The sequence below is a fragment of the Phyllostomus discolor genome, chromosome 2, assembly GCF_004126475.2.
Source record: "Phyllostomus discolor isolate MPI-MPIP mPhyDis1 chromosome 2, mPhyDis1.pri.v3, whole genome shotgun sequence".
In the NCBI taxonomy this organism is placed as follows: Eukaryota; Metazoa; Chordata; class Mammalia; order Chiroptera; family Phyllostomidae; genus Phyllostomus; species Phyllostomus discolor.
The window spans coordinates 122,184,765-122,207,746 of record NC_040904.2 but is presented as its reverse complement, the minus strand read 5'-3'; the positions used below and the strand labels follow the sequence as shown (position 1 = coordinate 122,207,746).

The 22,982-nt window shown below is 49.2% G+C and overlaps 1 protein-coding gene across 1 annotated transcript in view; it reads left to right on the top strand.

Moving 5' to 3' along the window:
• CACNA1C (calcium voltage-gated channel subunit alpha1 C) overlaps positions 1-22,982 on the top strand; it is a 626,645-nt gene that overhangs the window by 540,107 nt on the left and 63,556 nt on the right. Inside the window, 4 exon segments of the mRNA XM_036018449.1 lie at positions 4,832-4,915; positions 5,511-5,594; positions 19,114-19,146; positions 22,245-22,373. Coding sequence (XP_035874342.1) covers positions 4,832-4,915; positions 5,511-5,594; positions 19,114-19,146; positions 22,245-22,373 — 330 coding nt within the window.

Sequence of the window (22,982 nt, the reverse complement as noted above, 5' to 3'; positions counted from 1 at the left end):
GTAGACACTGACAACAGGCATGAAGGGATAGAGAAGAGAAGAAAAAAGTAATGGCAACAAAATAATTTTTGCCTCAGAATTCCTAAGAACACACAGCATAATCCCAGTGTACAGATTTTCTGACAGATCCCTTCTTACCACCAACTTGTTCTCACGTCTGTGTTGTGTATATGAAGACTCCAGTGGCGAGCACTGCTCAGGGCAGGGAGGGAGCTAAGAATCCGAATCCAAGGGCAAAGGCATGTGCCTGCCACCTCTGCCACAGCAGTCCTGCTCTGCAGGACCAGAACTAGAGAACAGGCCCACTCCTCCCAGCCTCCAGGCAGAGAAGAGGAAACTGAGTCTTTCATAGCAAGAATAGTGGTTTCTGAGAATGTGGCAGTTGACTGCCTAGATGAACTTGAGCCTCAAAATTTAGCCATGGCAACTTGTACACTCACTAATCTCAAAATAGTACCAGCCAGATTTTAGAGTCTCAAGACAGTCACACTCCTCAGTAGTAACTCAAGATGGGCAGAAAAGGCCTTAGAGACAGACGAAAGGAGCGCTCGGGATTCCAGAAACTTCAGCCCTTCTCTCCTCCTTCCACAGACACCTGGGCTTTTCCATCCCTTCTGCCTCAATCCCACCCTCCAAATTAAACCTGTGAATCCTACTTAATCATGTGAATCCTAGTTAATCATGACAGTAGCTAACACTTATTTAGAGCTTACTTCAACCAGGTGCAGGTCTAAGTAATTGCCTTACAGACATCTTCATTTAGTCCTCACCATTGCCCTACGGTTATTCTACTTTATAGGTCGGGAAACTGAGGCATGGAGAGGTTATGTTATTGGCTCAAGATTACCCAGCTAGTAAGTGCCAGAGCTAGGATTTAAACCCAGATACCTTCTTAATTACTACACTGCCTCTTTAAACTTGGAACAGGTCCAGTGATGGAGGTAATCCAAAAGAGAGGAAAATCCAAAAATCTTCTGCATGCTAAATGCATCACAGGATACTTTTGCAACTGTTTTTCCCTCCTGATCATGATTTGCTGAAGGTAAATCATTTCAATGTGGTCTACATGGTCTCAGCCCATGTTAGCTGCTGAGTGAAGGCCCAGTGGCATGCAGGGGCATGGGTTATTTCCAGCGTGCAGGCAGATGCCGGGTGCTGCTGCTCAGCCTGGGGTGGAAGAGCATGAGACCCTCCTGAGGATGGCCAGAGGAGAGTCCCATTTCTTGAAAGGGGAAATCTAACTCTGCAGGGTTTAGGGACTGCCCTGAAAGCTCCATCCCTTCTGGACGACCATGCCTGCGTGCTCTGAGGAGCTGGATGTGAAGAGGTTTGGTTTACCACTTCAGGGAGAGCCAGGGAAACCCTTTCCCTGACCTGACATCTTTCCAACCATTTGGGACCTGTCACCAGGGAAAGGAGTGACAGTTATAAGAAAAAAAAAACCATGATTTTTTTCATCCTCCTTCCTCCATTATACCTCCAAAACCCACGTTACCCATGGTTTCCAATGAATAAGGAGGTAGGCAAAACAGAGGTGGGGGTAGGGTGGGGAGAATGGGAGAGAGAGAGAACACTAAGCTCTTACACTCCAGAGAGTTTGGGGAAAAAATAATTCTCCCAGCTCCTGCCTGCTTAGGGTTTGGCCAGGTGTCTCCTTGGTCAACCTGGTGTCACTGGGGGCTACCAGCCTTGTTTCTGGGAGTGGGTGTGGAATGGGTGGGAGGAATGGGATGTTGAAAGAGTTGGGGGAGGAGGCTGACCTGAAAGCTGGATCTGAACGGTCTTCACAGCCCAGTTTGAAGGATCAGTGGGCTATGGGATAGGGGGGTGAGAAAGTGGGTGCATGGGTCGGGGTTAAAAGCTGCCTCTTAAAGGGATCCTGTCACCAACACCCACAGACATGCTTCCTCGCCCCTGCATTCTGATGTGAATCTCCTCTGGGCTGGGTCCACAGGAGCCCTTGGCAATAAGAGCACTGGCTGGTTTCTGCAGCCAGTGGAGGCCCAGGCACTGGGCCCACCGCATCACTTGCCACAAACCAGAGAAGTCAGTCAAAAGCCTCCAGGAGCACAGCCTCTTGAGGGCCAGGGTGAAGCATGAGGCATTAATCTCTGCAGAGCCCAGCCAACCCAATGGCAGACAGCAATGGAGGGATGGAAGAGGGGGCCGTAGTCAAGGAGGAGTTGACTGTGTTGTGTTTCCTTCCATCTGCACATACTCCCAGAAACCCAAGGGAAAGGGTGACAAGTGATGCCCAACCAAGAGGTTGACAGGGTCCCTTTAGGTCTCGGCTTCTCCACTGGTGCTCGCCAGCTGATTAACCCATGTGTTAACCTCGCCTTCGCCTGCTCTCTGCCTGCCTTCCTTCCTTCCTTCCTTCCCTCCCTCCTTCCCTCCTTCCCTCCTTCCCTCCTTCCCCTTTTCTCCTCTCAGAGGTGATGCAGACCAAGACCAGCCTACCCATTTTGTTTCAGGTCTCTGGTGGGTGAAAGACTCCTTCTTTCTTGAGCCCTGAGCCTTCCTACCTCTTCTCCTGCTCCCACATTCAAATCACATTTTGTTACCATGTTTTCTAGGCTAGACGCCGAACATCCTGGACTCTGCTCTTGTTCTGACTTCTCTCCTTTCTCTTCCTTGACCCCTCTCCCCTTCTGAAGTAACTCTACCCACAAAGCTGGTGTTCTTGTCTTTGAGACATATTCCCCAGTGTTTTCTAAAATCTAATTTTAAAACACATGCACATTTATAGTTCATTCGGGGCCTTCATGCTTTACCTTCCTCCATTCAAAGTCAGCCCTCTCCTTTTGCCCTGAGAATGATATCTGAGGTCCTGTGAGAGAATCAGTTGTTTCCTATATATAACATCTGATTTAAATGGGAGAGAGGTCTCTCTCTGCCTCAAAGACTCTAGAACATTCAGAAAATCTTCTGGGAAACCAACAAGAAAGCTATATATTCAGACTGACCCTCGTCTAACCCACGCCCTGGCCAACCTCTGCTTCCCCAGTCTGGCCGTGCAAAGTCTCTGCTATGGCACTTCTGTTTTCTTTTGGCAGAAATGCCTGGGAACTGAGAGGCCCCTTTCCTTGTGACCTGACCTCCCACACTAAGAATAACAGCCCTAGGACAGTGTGTCTTGCGATCCCTCTGGAAAGAGGGCATGGCTGGGAAGTGGGGAAGTTAAGGGAGCTGGATAGAGCCAGTAGGAAATGGAAGACACAGACCCTTAGCTCTTGTGAGTAAAAAATAAAAACAGAGAGTTGGCAGCCTTCTAGAGAGCTGGGGAGAGAGATCCAGGAAAGTCTCAGAGGAACCCTAATGCTTTCGTCTCCACTCACTGATTTCAAGAATTCCATCTCCTGGAGCTCCAGCTAGTGGCTCAGAGAAGAGAAAAATTCTGGTCCTGCTGAGCAAATGTGCTCAGAATAGGACAGTCCTGTTCTGTCCCTTTTGCAGACATTTCTTAAAAAGTCAAAGCAGCAAATGTCCTTTTATTAAAGAAGAGAGATGTCTTTAGTACTAGGTCCTTTCCGCCCCACCCACAGACACCATGGCTGTCCAGTTCCCAGGGCTTCCTAAACTGCGAGCACATGTCCATGTGGTCACAGCATTGCTCTCTAGACTCCCACACCTCTCAGAGAGGAAGACGACCCACTTGTGGTACAGAGTCTACTACCCAGGACACCTGGAATTCTCTAGGGAATCTGGGACAACCTATCCTTGGTTGACCAGTTGTCCAAGTACCTCAGAAAAAGTCTTTCAAAAACATTTATCTCTTCTCTTTTCTAAATACGGTGGAAAACAAAAAGGTTTTGTGCATATAGGGTAAAGTGGTGTCATCGGGACACTGTCCTTGCTGTCCTGTGCCAGAATCTTTCCTCCATGGCACTCCTTCCCAAGAAGCCTATGTCCCCACCCATACCCTCTACCCAGACTACCCATATCAGTCTAGTCCTCAGAAAAGGCTTTGATGACTTTATTCATTTTGGTGCTACCTGCATTTCAGTGGAACCCTATATCAGAATGATGGTGTTGGGAAAGGAGCCTGGGGCACATGCTTCGGAGACACCCTGAGAGCATTGTCTAGGGCCACGTCCCACACTATCAAACTATGAGATTGACCTGGACTCCATGTCCTTTCAGTAGGAAAGACTTTGTGAGGACACAGCTGCCCCTGAAAATATTGGGCATGCCCAGTGCTGGAACAAGGTGACCCTCATTCTATCTGCATAATGTCCAACTTTTTATAGATATTGTTTCAATGATGTGGTTCCCTTGTTATTGTGGAAACCAGGTGACCTGGCCACTCTTTTGGACCACACTGATTACTTCTCTTTAGTTCCCAGATCATCCACAGGACCATAGCCCATTGTCCTCCAAGGGGCCATACAGCTGTGTTCCCTCCCTCCCTCTAGACAGGCCCTTGGATGAAGAGAACTGGGGGCATAGGAGATGCCAAATGTGGACTGAAAAGAGGGTCTAGCCACATTCCTGCACCACTGTAGCTTGTACTGCCTGCCCCCCACATGCATGCTTCCCTCGCTGGGAAGTATTTAGAAAGAGCTTCTGTGCAGGAGGGCAGTAAAGTGGGATGGATCTGGAGGAAGGGGTGCCACATGGCCACAGAAAGGCAGGGCAGGAGGACTAGACTAGTTGCCTCCTGGAGGCCTCCTTCTTTCCTGGGCTCCTGGGCTCTTGGTCACAGAGAGGGTGTTGGAACTCCAGCAGCAACACCAAGGTGCCCAGACGGTGATTCTGATGGTGATTGTTGCTCTGTTCTTGTCTAATATTCCTTTTTAATCCCCATCCTGCCTGCCCCTCCCTTATGTAGGGTTACTTTAGTGATCCCTGGAATGTTTTTGACTTCCTCATCGTAATTGGCAGCATAATTGACGTCATTCTCAGTGAAACTAATGTGAGTATGACTCTGCCCTCCCCAGGAACCCTCCTCCTTTCTTCTTTCTCTACCTCCTCTGTTTCCCTCTCACTCGCACTCTCTCTCTTTATCTCCTTTTATTTATTTATTTTTAATTTCCTATTTTTACCCGCCTCCAGTCACGCTTTTTATTGAACCTGCCGTCGTCCTGTGAAGGGAAAAAAGTGGGAGCTTCTCCTCCTTTTTTTCCACTTGTCCCAGCTCAGCCCTCTGTGCCGGGCCCAGGAGCTCGGAGCCAAGTGGAGGGAGCAGGCGGTGGGAGGCCGCTGGCTCCCCTCCCAGGGTGGCCACAGCTCAGCGTAACCTTTGAACTAACCCAGCTTTTGTCAGGCCTCTCCACCCTGTGAAAACCAGGTTACCCAGGTTTGAGCCACCAGGACTGTAGAGTGGTAAGAGAGTATTTAATATGCCCACGTAACCTCTTTCTTTTCTCATTTTTTTTCTCTTCTCTCCTTTCTTTCATGCTTTTTTTTTTTTTTTCATTTTTCCTCTTCCTCTTTGTTTTGTTTTTCTCCTTTGTTGGTTTTTTTTTCTCTTTTCTCTCTCCTTTCCTCGGCTTTTCTGCCCCATGCAGCACTATTTCTGTGATGCATGGAATACGTTTGACGCCTTGATTGTTGTGGGTAGCATTGTTGATATAGCAATCACCGAGGTAAACGTAAGTACATGGCGTCTGGACCTGACTGTCCGTGCCTGCTCTAACACTCATTGTCTTTCCCTGGTTTGTTGTTTTTGTCATTATATTTTCTCCTCCCCACCTCCTTATTTTCATTTAATTTATTTAAATTTGTTTAAATTGGTTTAAGAATTTCTCCATATTGCTTTATTTTGAAAACTTCCTCATTCTTTTTTTTTTTTAACTTTGGAACGAGTTAGGCCTCCTTTTCCTTTAAGTTTTGATTGCTGCATCTCTTTCTCTCTCCCTTTACAATCAGCCTGGCATGACTCACACTGTATAGGAGGATGCAGCTGTGGGGACCACGGAGTGAGAAAACCAAGGGACATTTACAACATCTGGGCAGCTGCTGGGGCGGGGACCCAAACCTCTTTTCACTGCACCTCACCTCCAGACCACTGCCCCTGCCCCTCTTGCCTTTCCACCCACAGCATCTTGGAAAGGAGTTCTCTCCAAGTGGGACCCTGGAGTGAAGGTTTGGTCTCTGCCTGCTCTATCAGCCCCAGGCCCTGTCCATTACACATTAAAAGGGCTCCATCTGATTTAACATCAGCCGCCCATGCAGGCAGCCCAGCCCCTCTAGGCTCATTTGGGAGAGAAGAAGAGAACCAGTTGTGTTCAGGGTCCTGCTTTCAGTCCTCTTCCCTGGAGTGGCCAGAGAGCCAGGTGGCTGGGTGACCCATGGAAAGAGGGTTCTTCTGAGGTTTTTTTTCCCCTGTTGCTGGGGCAGCAGCACCTCCCTCCTGCCCAGAGAACTGACTTTTGCACCTCCTGGTTCTCTCCCACTCCCACCCACCTCACACCCTGCCCTGGCTCCCTGGCCTCAGGCAGAACCCCAGCCCCTGCTCTCTGCTCCAAGGCCTGCCTTCCCCCAAGAGCTGCCTCCTCCTATACAGTTTCTACCAGTTCCTGCACATGTCTTTTTGTTACCTGGCATGTTTAAACCTTCTCTCTTTATCTATAGGCAAGCTCTCTGCAGTTCGTCTATAACATGTGTTAATTTTATTGTCATAATTTTTTCTTGATTAAGAGACTTGGTAATGTTTGTGCAAACCTTTGATGCACTGAGCCCTGAATAACAGCATGGAGCAGATGCTGTACAGTTTTGATCAAAGGCGTTTAGACTACCCTACCAACTGCCACCGTCTCTCCCCACACTGATCCCACCATCCCCTCTCCACTCCATATTTTGCTCCCGATTAGTTGAATTGACACGTTATTTTGTCTGCCTAATTCCCCTGATTCAAAGCCCCTGTCTGCTCCCCTCTCAGCAGATGAACATTGGAGGAGGCTGTCACACTCCTCATACCCTCCCTTAGCCTCTTGTACCCTTGCTGCTCACCCTGTAGCTGTAGATTTGGTTGCCCCTGTCTCCCAGGTCCCCCAAGCTCATGGTGTGTGTGTGTGTGTGTGTGCATGTGTGTGCGCTCGCGCACTTGCCCTTGACTTCTTCCAGTAAATGGTAGATTATTAAAAAAAAAAAAATCAGTCTTCCTGCATATGCTCTGTGCCTCCCTCCCCTCACACTCTGCTCCACCATTCCTGAGCACACTCCTGGTTTTGCAGTCTGGATGAGCCCTAAATCATTTCTCAGGTGCTGTTCGCGGCCCTGAGTTGCACATGTGTATGTAAAGGCCAGAGCGTTTGTGCTCGGAGCTGGCACTGCGTAGTGCTCTGAACTGAGGGCATACTTAGGGGGAGGAACAGGGAAGAGGCAGCGGCAATAGGCCCTGCCCTCTGAGGCTGTAATTTTTCAGACAGCAGTGTAGATCATTATGAAACCTGTGCCAGGGACTTGGAGCCTGATAGACAGCAGGAAAAGGCAGGAAGGTGACGGCAAGCTGTTCCCCTGCATGCGGAGGGGACCCTCTGCTGTCTCAGGGGTTCCTCTGGGGTTCTCACTGTCAGCAAGGCCCACATCAACACTAGACGTGCCATTTCCCCCCCTGAACAGTTGATATTTTTAAAGGAAAATAAAAGACAAAGCAAAAGAAACTTCTTAGGGTTTACAATTTCTGTAGGAAAAAAAGTGGCTATGTTGGGAGCTGTGAGGGAGGGTGCAGGACAGGAGAGGAGCAGAATGCCATTGTGCAGACCCTTCCACTAGTGCCTGGTTTTCTGTTGGCAGCTCACCGTTGCATTCGTCTCATGTCACTCTGAACTGTGCTGTGGGATTGACAGGTGAGAGGGAGCCTCCCCCGCTTGCTGCTGCTAAAGATGCTGGTGGAGAGATTAAGTGCCCTTTGGAGCTGCACAGCTGGAGTATAGACCTCCTGGGGTGCCCCCTCACTTCACTTGGCCCTGGGCCACAGCTCCCCATTCTTTCTAACATGCAATGCCTTTTGATAAGCACAGACATCTCACACGCCCCACCTTCTGTACCTCCACCATCCAGGATTTGTTCAGCCCTTATGTTCTGTAATTTGTATTTAAATTAACCACAAGTTTTTGTATATTCTAAACAAAAAATGATTTATCAGCCCTCCCTTGGAGTTCTGAAGCACCTGTAACATCCCAGCTTCCCTCTACCCCACAGTGAGGTGCTCTTCACTCCTCCTGATTGAAGAGCTGGCAAAAAGTCACACTGAAGGGGTATCTGGAGATTAAATGGGGGCAGTGTGTGTGAGGGGCAGTGAGGGGAGGTGTCCAGAGACCCAGCACTCTTTTCTCTCCCCACAATCAATGGCTTGTGAACCAGAAGAACAAATATGACATCCCCCAAAGCAGGAAGGTGGTATGGAAGGGGAAGAGAGGACTGGACATAAAGTCAAAGCTGGCAAGTTTCTGAGTCTTGTTGCTGCTTCTTCCTATAAAAGAAGGCAGTTTCCTCATCTGTCAAAGGAATGTGATGATATCTATAGCACTGTGTTTTGAAGCTCAAGTAACAGCATCTATTTTAAAACTCTATGTAAACTGTAAAGTGCTACTGAATGGGAGAGACTGTGGTACCCAAAATTTCCCCCCAGTCTCTGCTCGAATAGCTAGGAGGGCCTAGTCTCTGGCCAATTATATTTCATTATAACTGACTACCCACAGACACTGAACCCTTGTTTCCCATATGGTTAGACTCTTAGAGGTGGTTAACAGGTATGGCCAGCACAGAGCAAGCACAGATTACTGACCACCACCCATAACCCCAGCCTCAATAGGCCTGTTTGACAAGCATAGTTCTGGTGTAACCCTGCACTTGGAGAGCTGCCAACATTGGGGATGGCAAATTAGTCTCAGAGGTAGCTCTGTCTGCCTGTATGGTTCTGACTGCAGGCCACTGGCAGCTTATGAGTCTGGACACTTCCTGGTGCGAGGAAGTTTATAGCTCCAGGGAGTTTTCCCTAGGAGCTGCTAAGGCCTTCCCAGAATCCTCTAGTCTTACTGTCCTCCCAAGATATTCATCCCCAGACCTATGTTCTGTCTGGCAGGAATCTGTACTTTTAGCCTCAGAGGCTAAAAGATATGGATATGAGGGTGTTTCACCTGTAACTCATCATCTTTGACTTGTTTAAGCCTACAGAAATCAACTCTCATTACCCTCACCTAATAGCCCTGTTCATCCTAACTGCCCTTTGACTGTTACTCACATTTAAACTCACTTCCCTTAGACACCTCTTTCCTCCTTGCCTTTACCAGGCTATGGCACCTCTGCCTCTGGGAAATGGATTTCCCCATCCCCAGGAACCATCATACATTCATTCCACTGTACGCATCATCTCCCCTCCTGTGTGTCAGGTATGATGTTAGGCACCTGGAATACATCAGTCCACAAAACAAAAGCCCTTCCTTCTGAGCTGCCTTTCTAGGGTCAGAGGAATAATAAGACAGTGAATTTTGCAATGAGCACAGAAAATAAGGCAGTCGTACAGTGTGTGAAAAACTGCTAAGTGCTTTGGAAAAGGAAAAATGTCGAGTAAGGGGGATCTGAGGTGCTAAGGAGCAGTGAGGAAAGTGCTATTTCAAATAAGATGGAAGTGAGTGAATTACCCATGCAGACATCTGGGAGGGCAGCTTCTCTGGCAGGAGGAGCAGGTGAAAAGGAGCAGGGAGGGGATCAGAGAAGGAGGCCAGATTTTGGTTTTTTTGCTGAGCAAGAAGTGGAGACACCAGTGCCTTTAAGAAGAGATGTCCCATAATCTGACTTGCATTTTTCAAGGGTGGCCTTGTTGTATGTGGGAGTTGGGGTGGAAACCAGAACAGCATGTAGAGGTGGATGTGGTACCCCGGAGGGAGGGGATGGGCGCTGCAACAAAGCAGAGTGGTAGAAGTGGTGAAAATGGTCAGATTCTCAGTCTGTTTGAAAACAGAACTGACAGCATCTCCTGACAGACTGGATATGGGAGCAGAAGGAAGAGGCGTCCAGGATGACTGTGAGGTTTGAGCCTAAGCATGGGAGGATGGAGTTGGTGTGAACTGGGAAGGACAGGAGGTGGAGCACGTTTGCGTGAGGAGCTCAGTTGGAATGTGTCTGTATCACTTCCCAGTGGGGATGGCAGGTAGGCAGTTGGCACACAGTCTGAGGTCGGGGCATGGAGTTGTCAGCATGTAGATAATATCCAAAGCCATGACAGTGGTGAAGAGCGCTCAGAGGGAGAGAGACAGGAGAGAGCCAGAGACTGAGCGGGATGGGCCTCCAGCATGAAGTGGGGGGACCCTGTGTGCTCAGAGCCAGTCTGTGGTTCAGTTTCTGTTCACACTGGAGGAATGCCCCTGAACCACTGCCAATGCAACTAGAGGGCAGTCATAAGTCCCCCACCTTGCATAGCTATGCTGCATTCTGCTTCCATTGCCCTTCTCCTCCCTGAGGCACTGCCTAGCTCTCAGCTGGAGGCTCCCCTGCCTCTGTGTCCCCTGGGAGGGTGAAGTGCAGCCTCTGGTCACTCCAAGGAAGGCTTCTGGACTCACTTTATTTCTGGGGTCTGAAACCATATTTTCCAGAGAAAACCCAGAGACATAACCTGTGATTGTTAATGGCTTTCTCATAACATCAGAAACTGCTCCCTAACATCCCAAGCTGGAATCAATTTGGGCGTCTGGTCAACAGCCTTACCCAACACTCTTCTTTATCATTCTGTATTTTAAAGTCTGTTGCACAAGAGATAGGCTGAGAGGCCTGGATTCTTGCATGACATACGTATACAGAGAAATACTCCCAAATTGCAAATTAAGAAGCCTGTGTTCTGTTTCCAGTTCTGGCACTATTAAGCCATGTAACTTAGAGCAAATAAACCCGTTCTGTGGGCCTCAACTTCCTTGAATACAAATGGAGTTGGGGGGCAGGTGGAGATGGTCTCACAGGGCCTTTGTGACTCTACCACTCCTTGGTTCTGAATGGGGCATTTTCTGGTTGTGAGGCACATTTCCAGATCTAAGGTAGAGTTCCTTTCATAAAGCTGCCAAGGCTTTGGGATGGCTCATGTGGAAATCCTCCCAAGAGAAGGCCCTGGAGGGACCTTCAGGCTGAGGAACAGTTCCGAGATGGTGTAAGGCATGGAGAGCTTCTGGGGAAGGTTCAGAGGGAGGAAAAGCTGAAACTTTTGCTTAGGAGCCAAAGTGCTAGTCTGCAGACAGGAGCAGGGCAGGAGAATAAAGTAACGATGGTCCTGGCTGTGACCTGAGCTGATTAGCACAAGGTGGGGCAGGGAGTAGGAAGGGAAGAGGGAAAGAGGAAAATGAGGGCTGCTCTTTGATGAGCATATATCAGGCATCCTACCAGGACATCACACATGATGGTCAGAGTAACACCGTAAAGTGCTTATTGCCCACAGGAGGAAACTGAGACTATTCAGGATGGACAGTTTGCCTGTAGCTAATGGTTGGCAAGGCTAGGATTCAAATCTATTTCTGTGGAAGAACTGAGTCTTGTGTTTCTACAGAGCCCACTGGTAACTCCCTGGGCCAGGCTGGCCTGCACACAGCATCACCAAAGGGCCCCTGCCACTCACAAGTCCTCATTCAGTGCACTCCCAGCAATGTGGCCTGGGGTCTAACTCCTCTACACCTGGTGGGGCTGCCAGTGCCCGACCAAGGGCATCCAGGCTGCCGTGGGAATGCTCAGACTGAAAGCAATGTACACTCTGGAATCAACGGCCTAGTTAATGGGGCTGTGAAGACAAGGGCAAATCGAGTATCAAGTGGGCCCACCTGACATATGGGACTTGAGAGGAAAACAAGGGATGGGATGAGGATTGGGGAGAGACAAGAGCAGGGACGAGAGGGGGATGGGGCTCAGCTTCAGGGCACACATGGAGGCTTCCAGGTGCTGGCCCCAAAGCCTCCTAACCCTGGCTCCTGAAGCCAGTGGTGCCTTTCCACCACAGACTCACAGGTAGAGCCCCTAAATAACTGTCCCTGACTGGCTTCCCATACAAATAATAAAGCAAGCTTGGTTCCTGCTCTGACTTCGGCACCTGGAATGACAGGAAAAGCAGTCATTCTGAGTCACAGAGGGTTTGCTGCCCTTTAGGGCTGAGTCAGAGAGCTCAGCCGGTGTACGCCAGCCCTCTCTCCCTGTGTCAACCCATGATGCCTGTGCCAGCCCTCGGCCTGGCTCTCTTGGTATGCCTGCTCCTGTCCCTGCCATAGCAGAGAGGGGCCAGAATGGCACAAGAAAGACAAAGCCAAATGCCCCACCAAGAGCTGTGGTGAGGGGTAAAGGCAGAAAGTGGATTCATCCAAAAATGTTAGACTGGATACACCTTTGGGGATCATCTGGCCCACGCCCATCCGATTGCTCCCATGAGCATACACTGAGCTCCTGCTGCTCCTGGGTCACAGCCCAGGAGCACCAGTTTCACAGACAAGGAGACTGGCGGTAGAGGCAGGGGACAACTTGCTCATTGTCACAGCTCTCTAACAGCAAGGCCAAGTCAGAACTTGGTCTGACTCTTAGGATTAGTGCAGGGGGCTCAAATGGTGACATTGCCAGACATTGTCTAAATGACAATGGTCGGTGTAGCCTGGGCAATTCTAAGGTAAATTAAAGTAAGGTTGGTGGTGTCAGTCCAAAGTGGGTGGGGCAGACTGGACCCTTGGAATCTCCCTACACTTCCATTTCTCTTTGCCGGACCCCTCCTTTTTTCTTTCTTTTATTTAAATATTTTATTTATTTACTTTTAGAGAGGGGGGAAGGGTGGGAGAAAGAAGAAGACAAACATTGATGTGAGAGAAACATGGATCAGTTGCCTCTCATATGCATTCCAACTGAGATGGAACCCACAACCTACAACCCACAACCAACTGAGCCACACCGGTCAGGGCAGATCCCTCCTTTTGTTGCTCATGAAGCTCCCTATCAGCTTCCTCACTCCCACCCCCACAACAAAACCAACACGACCAAGGTGTCCTGTTTCTAATACACTAAGTAATACTAAGGTGTAGTGACTGATCTGCTACGTGTCTTCCAAAAAGACACGTTACCTTTAAAGAGGGAAGGGAATGCTCAACCTAAAGATTGACTATCTAGTGTGTCTAATATGACTTTCAGGAACATGACCCCCAGATGAAAAAAATACTCCCTGGCCTTCAATTGTTCTACATAGGCAGTTTTCTCCTCTGCTTGGAAGTAAAGCTGGCCTTCAAGAGATGTAGCAGAGTGCCACTCATCCCCAGCAATGAGACAGCACATGACCATTGGCAGGTGGTCCAACTCAACATGGAAGGACCATTTTAAAGGCCCGCAGGCCTCTGAAGGGTGAGGCTCACTGTGTGGGCAGAGACAAAGGGTCACTGTGGGTCAGATGTGGTGGAATAGACAGGCCTGATACAGCAGCCCCATCCAAGCAAGTTCTCCCAAAGCTGGTGCCTTGAGACATGTCCTTCAGGCTTGATCTGAAAGGCTCATGGAAGCCTGATTTTCTGTGGACATCCCAGTTTGGATTCTTCATTTAGCTGTGTTAGATCATCTGACCATTATGGCCCACCAAGGTTCCCCTTGCCCTGTGCCTTCTAATGAGGACTCTTTGCTTTTGTCTTCCCCTAATTTCCTTTCCTTTCCTTCTTTATTCTCATCTTTTCTATCCATACACAACCTTCTCCTTGTACCTAAAATAGAAGAGTGGAAGGAAGCTGTCACAACACACTCCTTGGTTTGACCAGACAGCCATCTGGGTCCAGCCGTGTCTGTTACTTTAATTCTCACGGGCTGAGCAAGCTCCGGTTGCTATATTTGCCAGAAAGCCTTTAAAGCAAAGGGGCCTAGAATATTCCATGACCTAGGAGAGAGGGTGAGGGAGCTACACCTCAGGCAGGCTCAGAAAGGCCCCCAAGTGCCCCCAAAGCATTGCCATTTACTCTTCCTGTCTGTGCCCCACCCTGCTTTCATTTGTTTCCTTTTCGAATCTCTGTTTCTCTCTCTTAACTCTTGTTCTCTGTCTTTGTGCATTCTCTCTCTCCCTCCCTCCCTCATTCCCTCCCTACCTCTCAGAATTCTTTCATGTTGATAGCACTGCTGACAGCTGATTTCATCCATTTATTCTTTAAGGGGATTTTTGTTTGTTTGTTTGTTTGTTTGACACTGGCTGTCCTTCCCAAGGGAAAATAAAACCACCCTAGTGATTTGGTAATCAGTCTTGTTTAGCGTGAGTATCTGGCAGGTAATAGCACCTGGGGAGACATCAGGCTGCAGGTGAATAACACAGTGACTCCTGCAGTTTAAGCTGCTTCCAGCCACAGGAGCTGCCACTAGGCAGCTAATACTACAGGCTGATCGCCACTGTCCCCTCTCCACAGTGCAACCCACAGAGACAGAAGAGCATGTTCTATGTCTCTCCTCCAGCCCTTTTGGGGCCAAAGCTCCCCTCAGGGTATGCTCTGAAAGGGTGTTTCATTTGGGTGGCTGTAGCCACAAAGATTTAAGAAGGAGCGTCTTCTGCTGGCTAGAATTTTTCCTTGGAGAAACAGATGCCATCTAGTGGGTTTGCAATGTGGTGGATGTGGGGTGGGGGTGCTGTTCTCTCCATTCCCCACCTTGTCTTCTTTGGGCTTCTCTTCAGTTGTTCCCTGCACTTTTCTGTCCGGCATTTTGGTTCCCCTCGTGATTTCCCTGTCTTCCTCTTCTCACTCCTCCTCCTCCTCCTCAGATCCATTTACCTCTCCATTCATTCCAGTCCAAAATGGAAATTCTGCTTAAGAATGACTTTCAAGAGCCTATCTTTTCTTCATTTGTCCTTATATCTAAAAGCCATTGACACCTACCCTCAACTTCTCTATCCCAGTTGACTTGTGCGTATTTAAACTTTGTGTCTCCCTTAGCAAGGAAGCTCTTAATTCAACTTTGGAAGGTTGCAGTTTAAAACATATTTTGCTTTGGCCTGCTGAAAATGCCTTTCCCTGCTGTCATCTCTGGTGGCTCTAAGATGCAGCATCTCCCAACTCCTTCACACCTGTAGGTCACACTAGTTCCTGGGTGTTCTTTTCTCCTGGTTGAAAGGGGAGATGGGGACCATGAAGGTGGTGTCACATGTCTCTTAAAGACCCTGGCTCCTGCCATTCCCAGGTCTCTCTGTGTGTACCAGCCTGATCATTGTCCTCCCACCCAGATTCACTGGGGTCTTACCAAGAAAGCCCCAGCCGCTCAGCCATCCGCCACACCACGGCGCTCTCACAACTGAACTAGCCATCCTGTCTTGCAGATCACATTGTGGTGAGAGTAGAGACAGCAAAAGCAGAGAAGCAGGGCTTTGGATGGGGTAGTGGTGGAGTCAGTGCCAGCTGGAACCTGAATTTCAGATGGTTTGGAATCGAATTTATATCACATCCACTCCCTAGGTTTTAGACAAAAGATTTAAAAAAGGGAAACAATGCTCTAATGCAGGGTAAGCCAGTAAAAGACCCTCATACTCCCATGACATTGTTTTTGACTCATATTTCAGAGGAATGAGGAGTTCCAGTGACCATAGTATAGCCATTGACTCAGTGGCAGCCATTGGAACCGGGCAGCCCATTTGTGGATCCTGTTCCTGACTCAGCCCAGAGCCAGGCTTCCCTGGCCAGAGGTAGCCTGTGCCTTTCAAAGTCGACGTGTCCAGGAAGGTGCAGCAGTAACTTATGAACTCTTCAAAATACTCTCTAAGCAACTGATCTCAAGAGGATATTCTCTTGGTTGGGTATTCCAGCCTCGATATCTACTCCCTGCCATGAAATCCCTAGTAATCTTCACCTCGTGGTTGTGGGGGAAAGAAAAGGAAGAGGAAAGTCCCTTTTCATACGGTTAAGAGCTTTTAGTTTCCCAGTGTGACAAGGTCATGTTAACAACTGGGAAACACATTCCACTGACTGTCGTATCCATCATCTTGGGAGATCCCCCAACTCGGAGAAGCCTCTCTCTGTCAGCCTCCTGTATTCCCTGAGCTTCCCTGAGCACCTATGTGTAGTCTAGAGACAGTACCCCGGTGAGCAGGAACCGTGAGTATATTCCAGAAGCCAAGGCCCATCCACTGAGGTGACACTTCTGATTTGATCCTGAACTTTATGCAGAGACTGTCTTTTACTAGCTGCCCAGCACCACTCTTATCATCCTTGCCAATTATACCAAAACAAGCTAATCTGCATAAGTATATTGCAGCAAGTTAATTGGCCTTTCCTTTCAATTTGCCCTGAGACGGTTAGCTGAAAGCACTAGCCAGGACTCTTTCTAAAAATATTCTGGTTTCTTCTGCCTCACATATAATCATCTTATTTCATTTATACAGCTTGCATGAACAAATTAAGTTAATTGACCCAATATTTTTAACCTCTTGAAAGTTACCAGATCATTAGAAAACAAAAATGAAAGAATTGGTTGCTCAAAAATTTACTCCACACCCGCCATTAGTGGATAAAGCACAGCATTAAAGCTCAGCCAGAGTGTTGGGGGTAAGTAAGCAGCTCTGTTGGCTCCAGGAGCAGGGGAGTGCCGGCAGGGTCTCCAGGCTCATGGGGCACACGTCTTCATGTAATCCTACCACACGTCTTCCCTAGGAAGACCATGAATGGAGAAACTATCAGCTAACTCAGGGCAACTGGGTACAAATCTGGAAAAGGGTCAGAGATGGATGACACAAGTACTCCAGGCTACCAGCTAAGTCTGAATTTAACTGAAAAAGTGGAACTGATGCCAGGTGGTTTTTCAAGAGGTACTAAGGAGTCACAGAGAGTGGCCAAAATGCAAACACATCTCTGTGCTAAAAACACAGGTGCCTAAGTCCAGCTGATGCAGTCTTCCCTTCTAGCTCACCAAGGGGTTCCACTGCAGCTGGGCAAGAGGACCAAAGATGGAAACAACTGCACCTGGTTATCTAGAAACCTCCTCTGGGGGCTGATAGTGTGTCAGTGAACCATAGGTTCTTGAAAGCAGGGCCTATGTGTGAGGCTCCTCCCTATTGGTTCCACTCAGAAATTATTCTGTGATTGCTTTCTGATTTTATTATGAATGGTTAGTTATTTTTGAGACCATGGATTTTGTAAACATAGCTACTCATACAGAACAGGCTTATGTGAGAGGTTGACAGGCAACCCTGCCTAGCAAGCCACAGTGCCCTCTGCAAAGCATGGCTTAGAGCCTGAGAAAAAATTGGATCTGCGAGTCTCCTGCTTCTCCCACAGTGAGAGTCTGGAGCACTGTCCCCACTAGGGGTGGGGACCCAACACGGATTCCAGATTCCCTGTCCTCACACTCAGTGCTGCCCTCACAGCTCCTCCTGGCTACTTCCTGTTCCCTGTTACAGAGACGTATCATGAGGATTCTTAAAATAACATGTTATTAAAATAATAAGATATGATCAAGGTGATTAGAACCAACCTAAAGCTAAATTTTGAACTAAAATATGACTTAAATAGATAAGATCTTAAATGGGAGCTATAAAAAGCTAAAAATCAATAAGAAAAAGGCATTTAAAAATCCCAAATGAAGCATCCTGACTATTTAAGAAGTAAACTAAAATAAAACAAATATTAAAATCTTCAATGATTGGGGGTTAATTCATTTGTACCAGGTGACTTAGATGGGTTCTCTAAATTGTCTTCATTCTGGTCCCATTTGGGATGGGATTGACCCAGAGACCTTCAAGCATTTGCCCAGGGTTCTCAGCAGTAATGGGGAGGCTTTGGGAGTTCTCAGGGTGGAACTGAACCTGCTGGCAACCTGGCCTAATGCCTGGGCACAGTGTGTAGTAGAGGTAGACCTCTGTCTGGCCCTCACCCTCCCTTATTCACTGCAGCCTCAGAAACCACAGAACTCCTTACCCATGAACACAGGAGCACAGGCAGTAGACCACCTGAAATTTCCTCCGTGTGTGTGTTTGTGTGTGTGTGTGTGTGTGTGTGTGTGTTTCCACGTTTCATCCCAGCCTGCTAGTCGCATTCTAGTGAGCTCATCCTCCAGGCCTGTGCACTGACCTGGCAGCTCGTGTTCCTCAAGAAGCAGGAGTGGAGATCTAGGCTGTGCTCCCTGAATGACTGGAGAGTGCCCCTTGCCTTTTCTCCCCTTGTCTTGCCCTGTATCTCCACCCTTCCCCCAAAAAGGAGTTTGCTGAGAAATTTGTTGCCAAAGGAGAATTTTAAGTCTGCAAGCCAATGTCTAGTGCACATTTCTGTCCTTCAGAAATCCCATTACAATGTTTCTTTGTTTGTACCTGAAAAACAGAAACACAAGAGCAACCATCTGAAAGTGGAGGGTAAAAGCAGTCAGGACCTCCTAGAAAGAGTTAACAGCTCAGAAGTTCAGGATCAGTCAGGGCTTAGCTCTCTGTGCTGGAGCCCAGATAGTAGGGGCACCTTCCACCTTCCGGAGGTAGGTGCGTGGACCTGGGCAGAGAGCGGGCACAACCACCTGTGGCCACTTTCTGCAGCACCTGCCCCCAAATGAGCTCAGCAGTCAAGCCCATGAGAACAACCTCTTAGGGTGTTAATAATCATACCTTAAATTGTGTGCGGGGCTTTCAAATTTACAAAACCATTCCACACTCATTTTTCATGCTATGGCCAACATTCTCCACACCTATAGAGTGGTAGCCAAGCAGGACCACCTCCCACCTGAACTTCAGGTTGAGGACTAACACCTTGCTCTGGAGGGAGTTGAGGGCCACCCCCTTAGATCCTCCTCAGTGGGAATTAAAACTCAGCCTTCCTCTAAACCTGAGGGGTCATTGCCTGTGAGCCCCTTCAGCTGGCAATGCTGGGATAAAGCTTGAGAGAATAAAGTGCAAGTCCTTAAAGTTTACGTTAGAACATATGGCAGGTTTTAGAAAACAAAACAAAACCTCCATCCACAAAATTCAGAAGACCTCATGAATAATGGGTGTGAATTATTTAACTTGGGGCCAGAGATGGGTCCTTGACAGAAGTGAGCCCAGCGCTGCAGAGCCCACACTCAGGGTGCAGAACCTGCCAGGCCTATGGTTGCATATTTCTGTCACTGTTTCCTTTTGCCCTCTCCTGCCACTGTGTTGCTCCTGTGTTAGCCAAGACCTAGAATACCAACATCCTCGTTGAAGACTTATTACAGCTTATCTCTATCTGCCTTTCTTTAAAGCCAGCTGAACATACCCAATGCTCTCCCTTTATGGTAAGACCAACCCTCCAGACCATGCTCTGAACTTCTGTGACCTCCTCTGACACCCCCCACTCTTACCCACCTGACTCTCAGAGTCTCCCAGAGCCCAGCCTGGCTCCTGTTGCATGTGGCCACCGCGTCCATCTCGCACCTTCCCTGCCTGGTCTTGTGTGAGCTGTGACGTGCTGTGTGTGTCATGGTGTTCCTTCCCTCCCTGAACTTCCCTTTGGGTGGTAATTCACTGTGATCTTAACTATCTAATGAGCCACTGGGAGAGAACTGGACCCAAGGGAAATTTCCTGTTTAGCCTCCTGAGGACACTACTGGCTAAGACTCTAACCTTAGGTTAATTGGACCATTTGCACAGGCACCTATGAGAGCCACCGTAAGGCCTCCTGGGGGAAGAGGGAAGTGGGTGATGATTTAACAGAAGGCAGAGAGGCAGATGGTGATGTTCTTCCTTCACCACGTGTCTGTGTGGACTGGCCTCCCTCAAGCTTGGAGTTGAAGGCCACAGCAAAGGTTTAAGCTGGGACTGCTTACTGAGAGTGTGGTTGAATTTCCAGTCACTCCAACGATGTTGCCTGTGAATTTTTCTAAAATCCCGAGTTTGTTGAAATTAGACAATACCCACTTTTCTGCAGCAGACTGCAAGCAGAAAAACAAACTCGATAGTTTGATTGAATCACTCTTAATGTAGGAGTCTCTGATTCACTTTAGCTAAAGTGATAGCAACGCCACTTGGTATGACCTTAAGCTGTCCTTGGAATGGCCTTCTCCAAAAGGCTGTTGTCACATATTTAGTGAGTGGGTGATTCCCTGAGCCCTGAGGCAGCAAGCAAGGCAAGGCTGGGTGAGTTGGTATGTTTCCTGACATGCCCATCCCAGGCTGCTTGGAAGGCTGCCAAGGGAAAGTCTGGACCTGGGGATTCTCCCCACTTTGCAGGGATGGCCACTGGGACCTGCTTCCTCACTGCATTGTCATTTGGTTTATGAGAGGAAATTGTTATGTCCAAATGGAAACGTGTTGATTCTCCTTCTCAAGCATTAGGAAACTGCAGCAGCTGGGGAGGGCTCTGAACCCAGAGTGGGATTCATACTACAAGCTTGATTTTTATTTTCTAACTTATCAGATCCAGAAGCCCCTGTGGCACAACTTCTCAAACTCTTGACACTCACAGCAGAGTTCCCTGCTTAATCTTGTTCTTTCTTCTTCTCATTTCCCGACGTGGTGGAACTGACAGCTGAGTTATAAAACCCTGAGCCTCCTCTGCACACTCCGCTGGGGGCATACAGTCTTCTTTTAGGGAGAGAAAATAGAATTTCAAGTAGATACACAGGTGATAGAAATGCAGAGATTACGGACATCAAAGACTTCAAAATCCACAGCAGGGTAGAGCTTAGGGCAAGATGAGGATGGCTGCCTGCCCTTCCTTCCCCAGCACCCACAACTCTGCCCTGCCCAAGGGGAACAGGAGCCCATGAGGAGCAGAGACAGCTCTGGTACGGACGTAGAAGAGATACTGTAACACTTCCCCTGTCTGGAGAGACCTTTCCTGCTGGTTTCTGTGCAGCACTCCCGGGAGCCGCAGGGCCTCTGAATTCTGCCGCCTCCCCCGTGGGTCTCCCATTCTGAACAGCAGTCAGATGAGTGGCTTCTGGAGCAACCAGCCACGTCAGTAGCAGTCAGTGGGGTTCAGACGAAGGGCCTGTGGGAGCCCTTCAGGGCTGTCATGCTAGTGGGATTTTCAGCATGGGTTATGTCAGGCTCCAACCTGAAAATGATTAAAAACAAAGCCAGAGACGTGAATTGAGACGTGAGGAGGGCCACCACAGGGGCCCAGCAATGACCCAGAGGGAGGCAGCGATGGGAACAGTAACAGGAAGCCCAAAGGTCCGTTCTCTCCTGGTGCGATGCTGACGGGGCTGGGTGAGCTGCACTAGCTCTGGGGAGCAGGCAAGGGGCTGCCTAGGGTCACCACCCCCAGCTCTTTGGCCCATGTGGCAGGAGGAGGGTCGGAGGGTTGGAGGGTCAGCCCATGTTTTTCTCAGTTCTAGAGGCGGATGGTAACAGAGAAGCCTTTCCTGGGCCTTGAGGCCTGGCCAGGCACATGCCCAAGCCCCAGGACCCTCCAGGTAGCATGCTGAGGTGATCCCTCAGCCAGCAGGCCCCCCACAGTCCACCATAATCCCACCTCAGCTTGCTATAGCCTTGATTCCATCCCCTTCCCCTTGCCTTCCCATCCAGGACTTCCTGGAGGAGATGATCTGCCCTGGGCTTGGACCCCTTGGTCTTCTCACCCCAACCAACCATCTTTCTCACCTCCTCCCAGGTCTCAGGCAACCTGGAGAAGGGGTGTCCCCTAGAGGCCCCAGGGCAGAGGGGGAGGAGAAGGGGAACAGCTTCAGAGCCCCAGTGAAGGCAAAGGCTGCAAACCAGACACTCACCCAGCACTATGCCACACCTCATTACCTCCTGCCTGAGGCCATGTGGGGCAGGGGCTGTGGGAAGCAGGAGTTGACACAACAGAAGTGCTGAGTCCTGAGCAGCCAAGTGCACAAGGTCTTTCAGTGGGCAGCCCACCCCACCTACCAGGACCCTCGGGGATGGGGGCCACAACCTATGCAGCCACTTCACAGAGAACCAGATGCCATTTAGGATGCAGGACCCTCAGCCAGGCTACACGGGACAGAGGCTGGGCTGCTTTCTCAGCACGCAGCCAAGGCAGGGGGCACCCTCAGAGACCAGGTCCCAGCCTAGATTTCAGGGCAAATGGAAGTTCCTCCGGGAATCTTCTGTGGCCCCACCAGCAGATCAACAACTAGGAAAGAAGGAGAAGCTGGGAAAGCAGGAAAAGGAATGTGGGTTCAGGGGCCTGGGCACAACTTGGCTCTGTAGAGACCTCAGGGGCTGGGTCATCCACTCGAAAAAGGTGGGTGCTGGCCTCCCATCTGTGGCCAGGGGAGAGAACCTAGTGCAGCCAACCCTGCCCTGAGCTGGCTCCATCCCAGCCAAGGGCTGTGTTGCTCGAGCAGGGCCCACCCCGCTCTTGCCCCACCCGCCTCTGTTGCTGTGTTAACTACCACCTCCTATTGCCAATGGATTCCAGAACGCAGAGGAGAACTCCCGCATCTCCATCACCTTCTTCCGCCTCTTCCGGGTCATGCGCCTGGTCAAGCTGCTGAGCCGTGGAGAGGGCATCCGGACCCTGCTGTGGACCTTCATCAAGTCCTTCCAGGTAGCCATCTCTGCCCTCTCACCTCCCAGCTTCCACCAGACTCCCTGAATGGGAGGTGACTTGGTGAAGGAATGAGCAGCATCTAGGAGTCAAGACTGGGCTCGCTCTGCTGCTCAGTTCTGTGTGATAGCAACCTCCTGTGTCCACATCTTGCTTGCTTCATTTCTGAAATGAGTCGGTAGGGCTCAGTTTGTGGTTTTCAAAAACATGCTTCTGGAGACCCATATTTCCCCAAAGTCAGGTAGGGAAGGCTGCAAGCTAAGGGGAAGGCTGAGTGGCTCTGCTTTCTCTCTCATTTATGCATTTTTCTGTAAGAATTGATTGCACAAGGGGGTTTTGTGGTGGAACAAATTTGAAAAACAGGAACTCCATGACTTCACCCGATTCTGGCATTGCAGCAGTACTGCCATTGGTACCTCCTTGGTACAGGAGTTACCAATTGGTAACAGAGTTAGCCAGACTCTTCAGGTTTCACACCACTCAATGAGACATGGTCCCCTGGAATGGGCACAGGGTTGCCCAACACTAAGATTAATTCTCATTACTCAGCCATCATTTTCCATCTGTAAAGGCTGGATAATGACCACCTCTGGCCACCTCCGAGAAGCG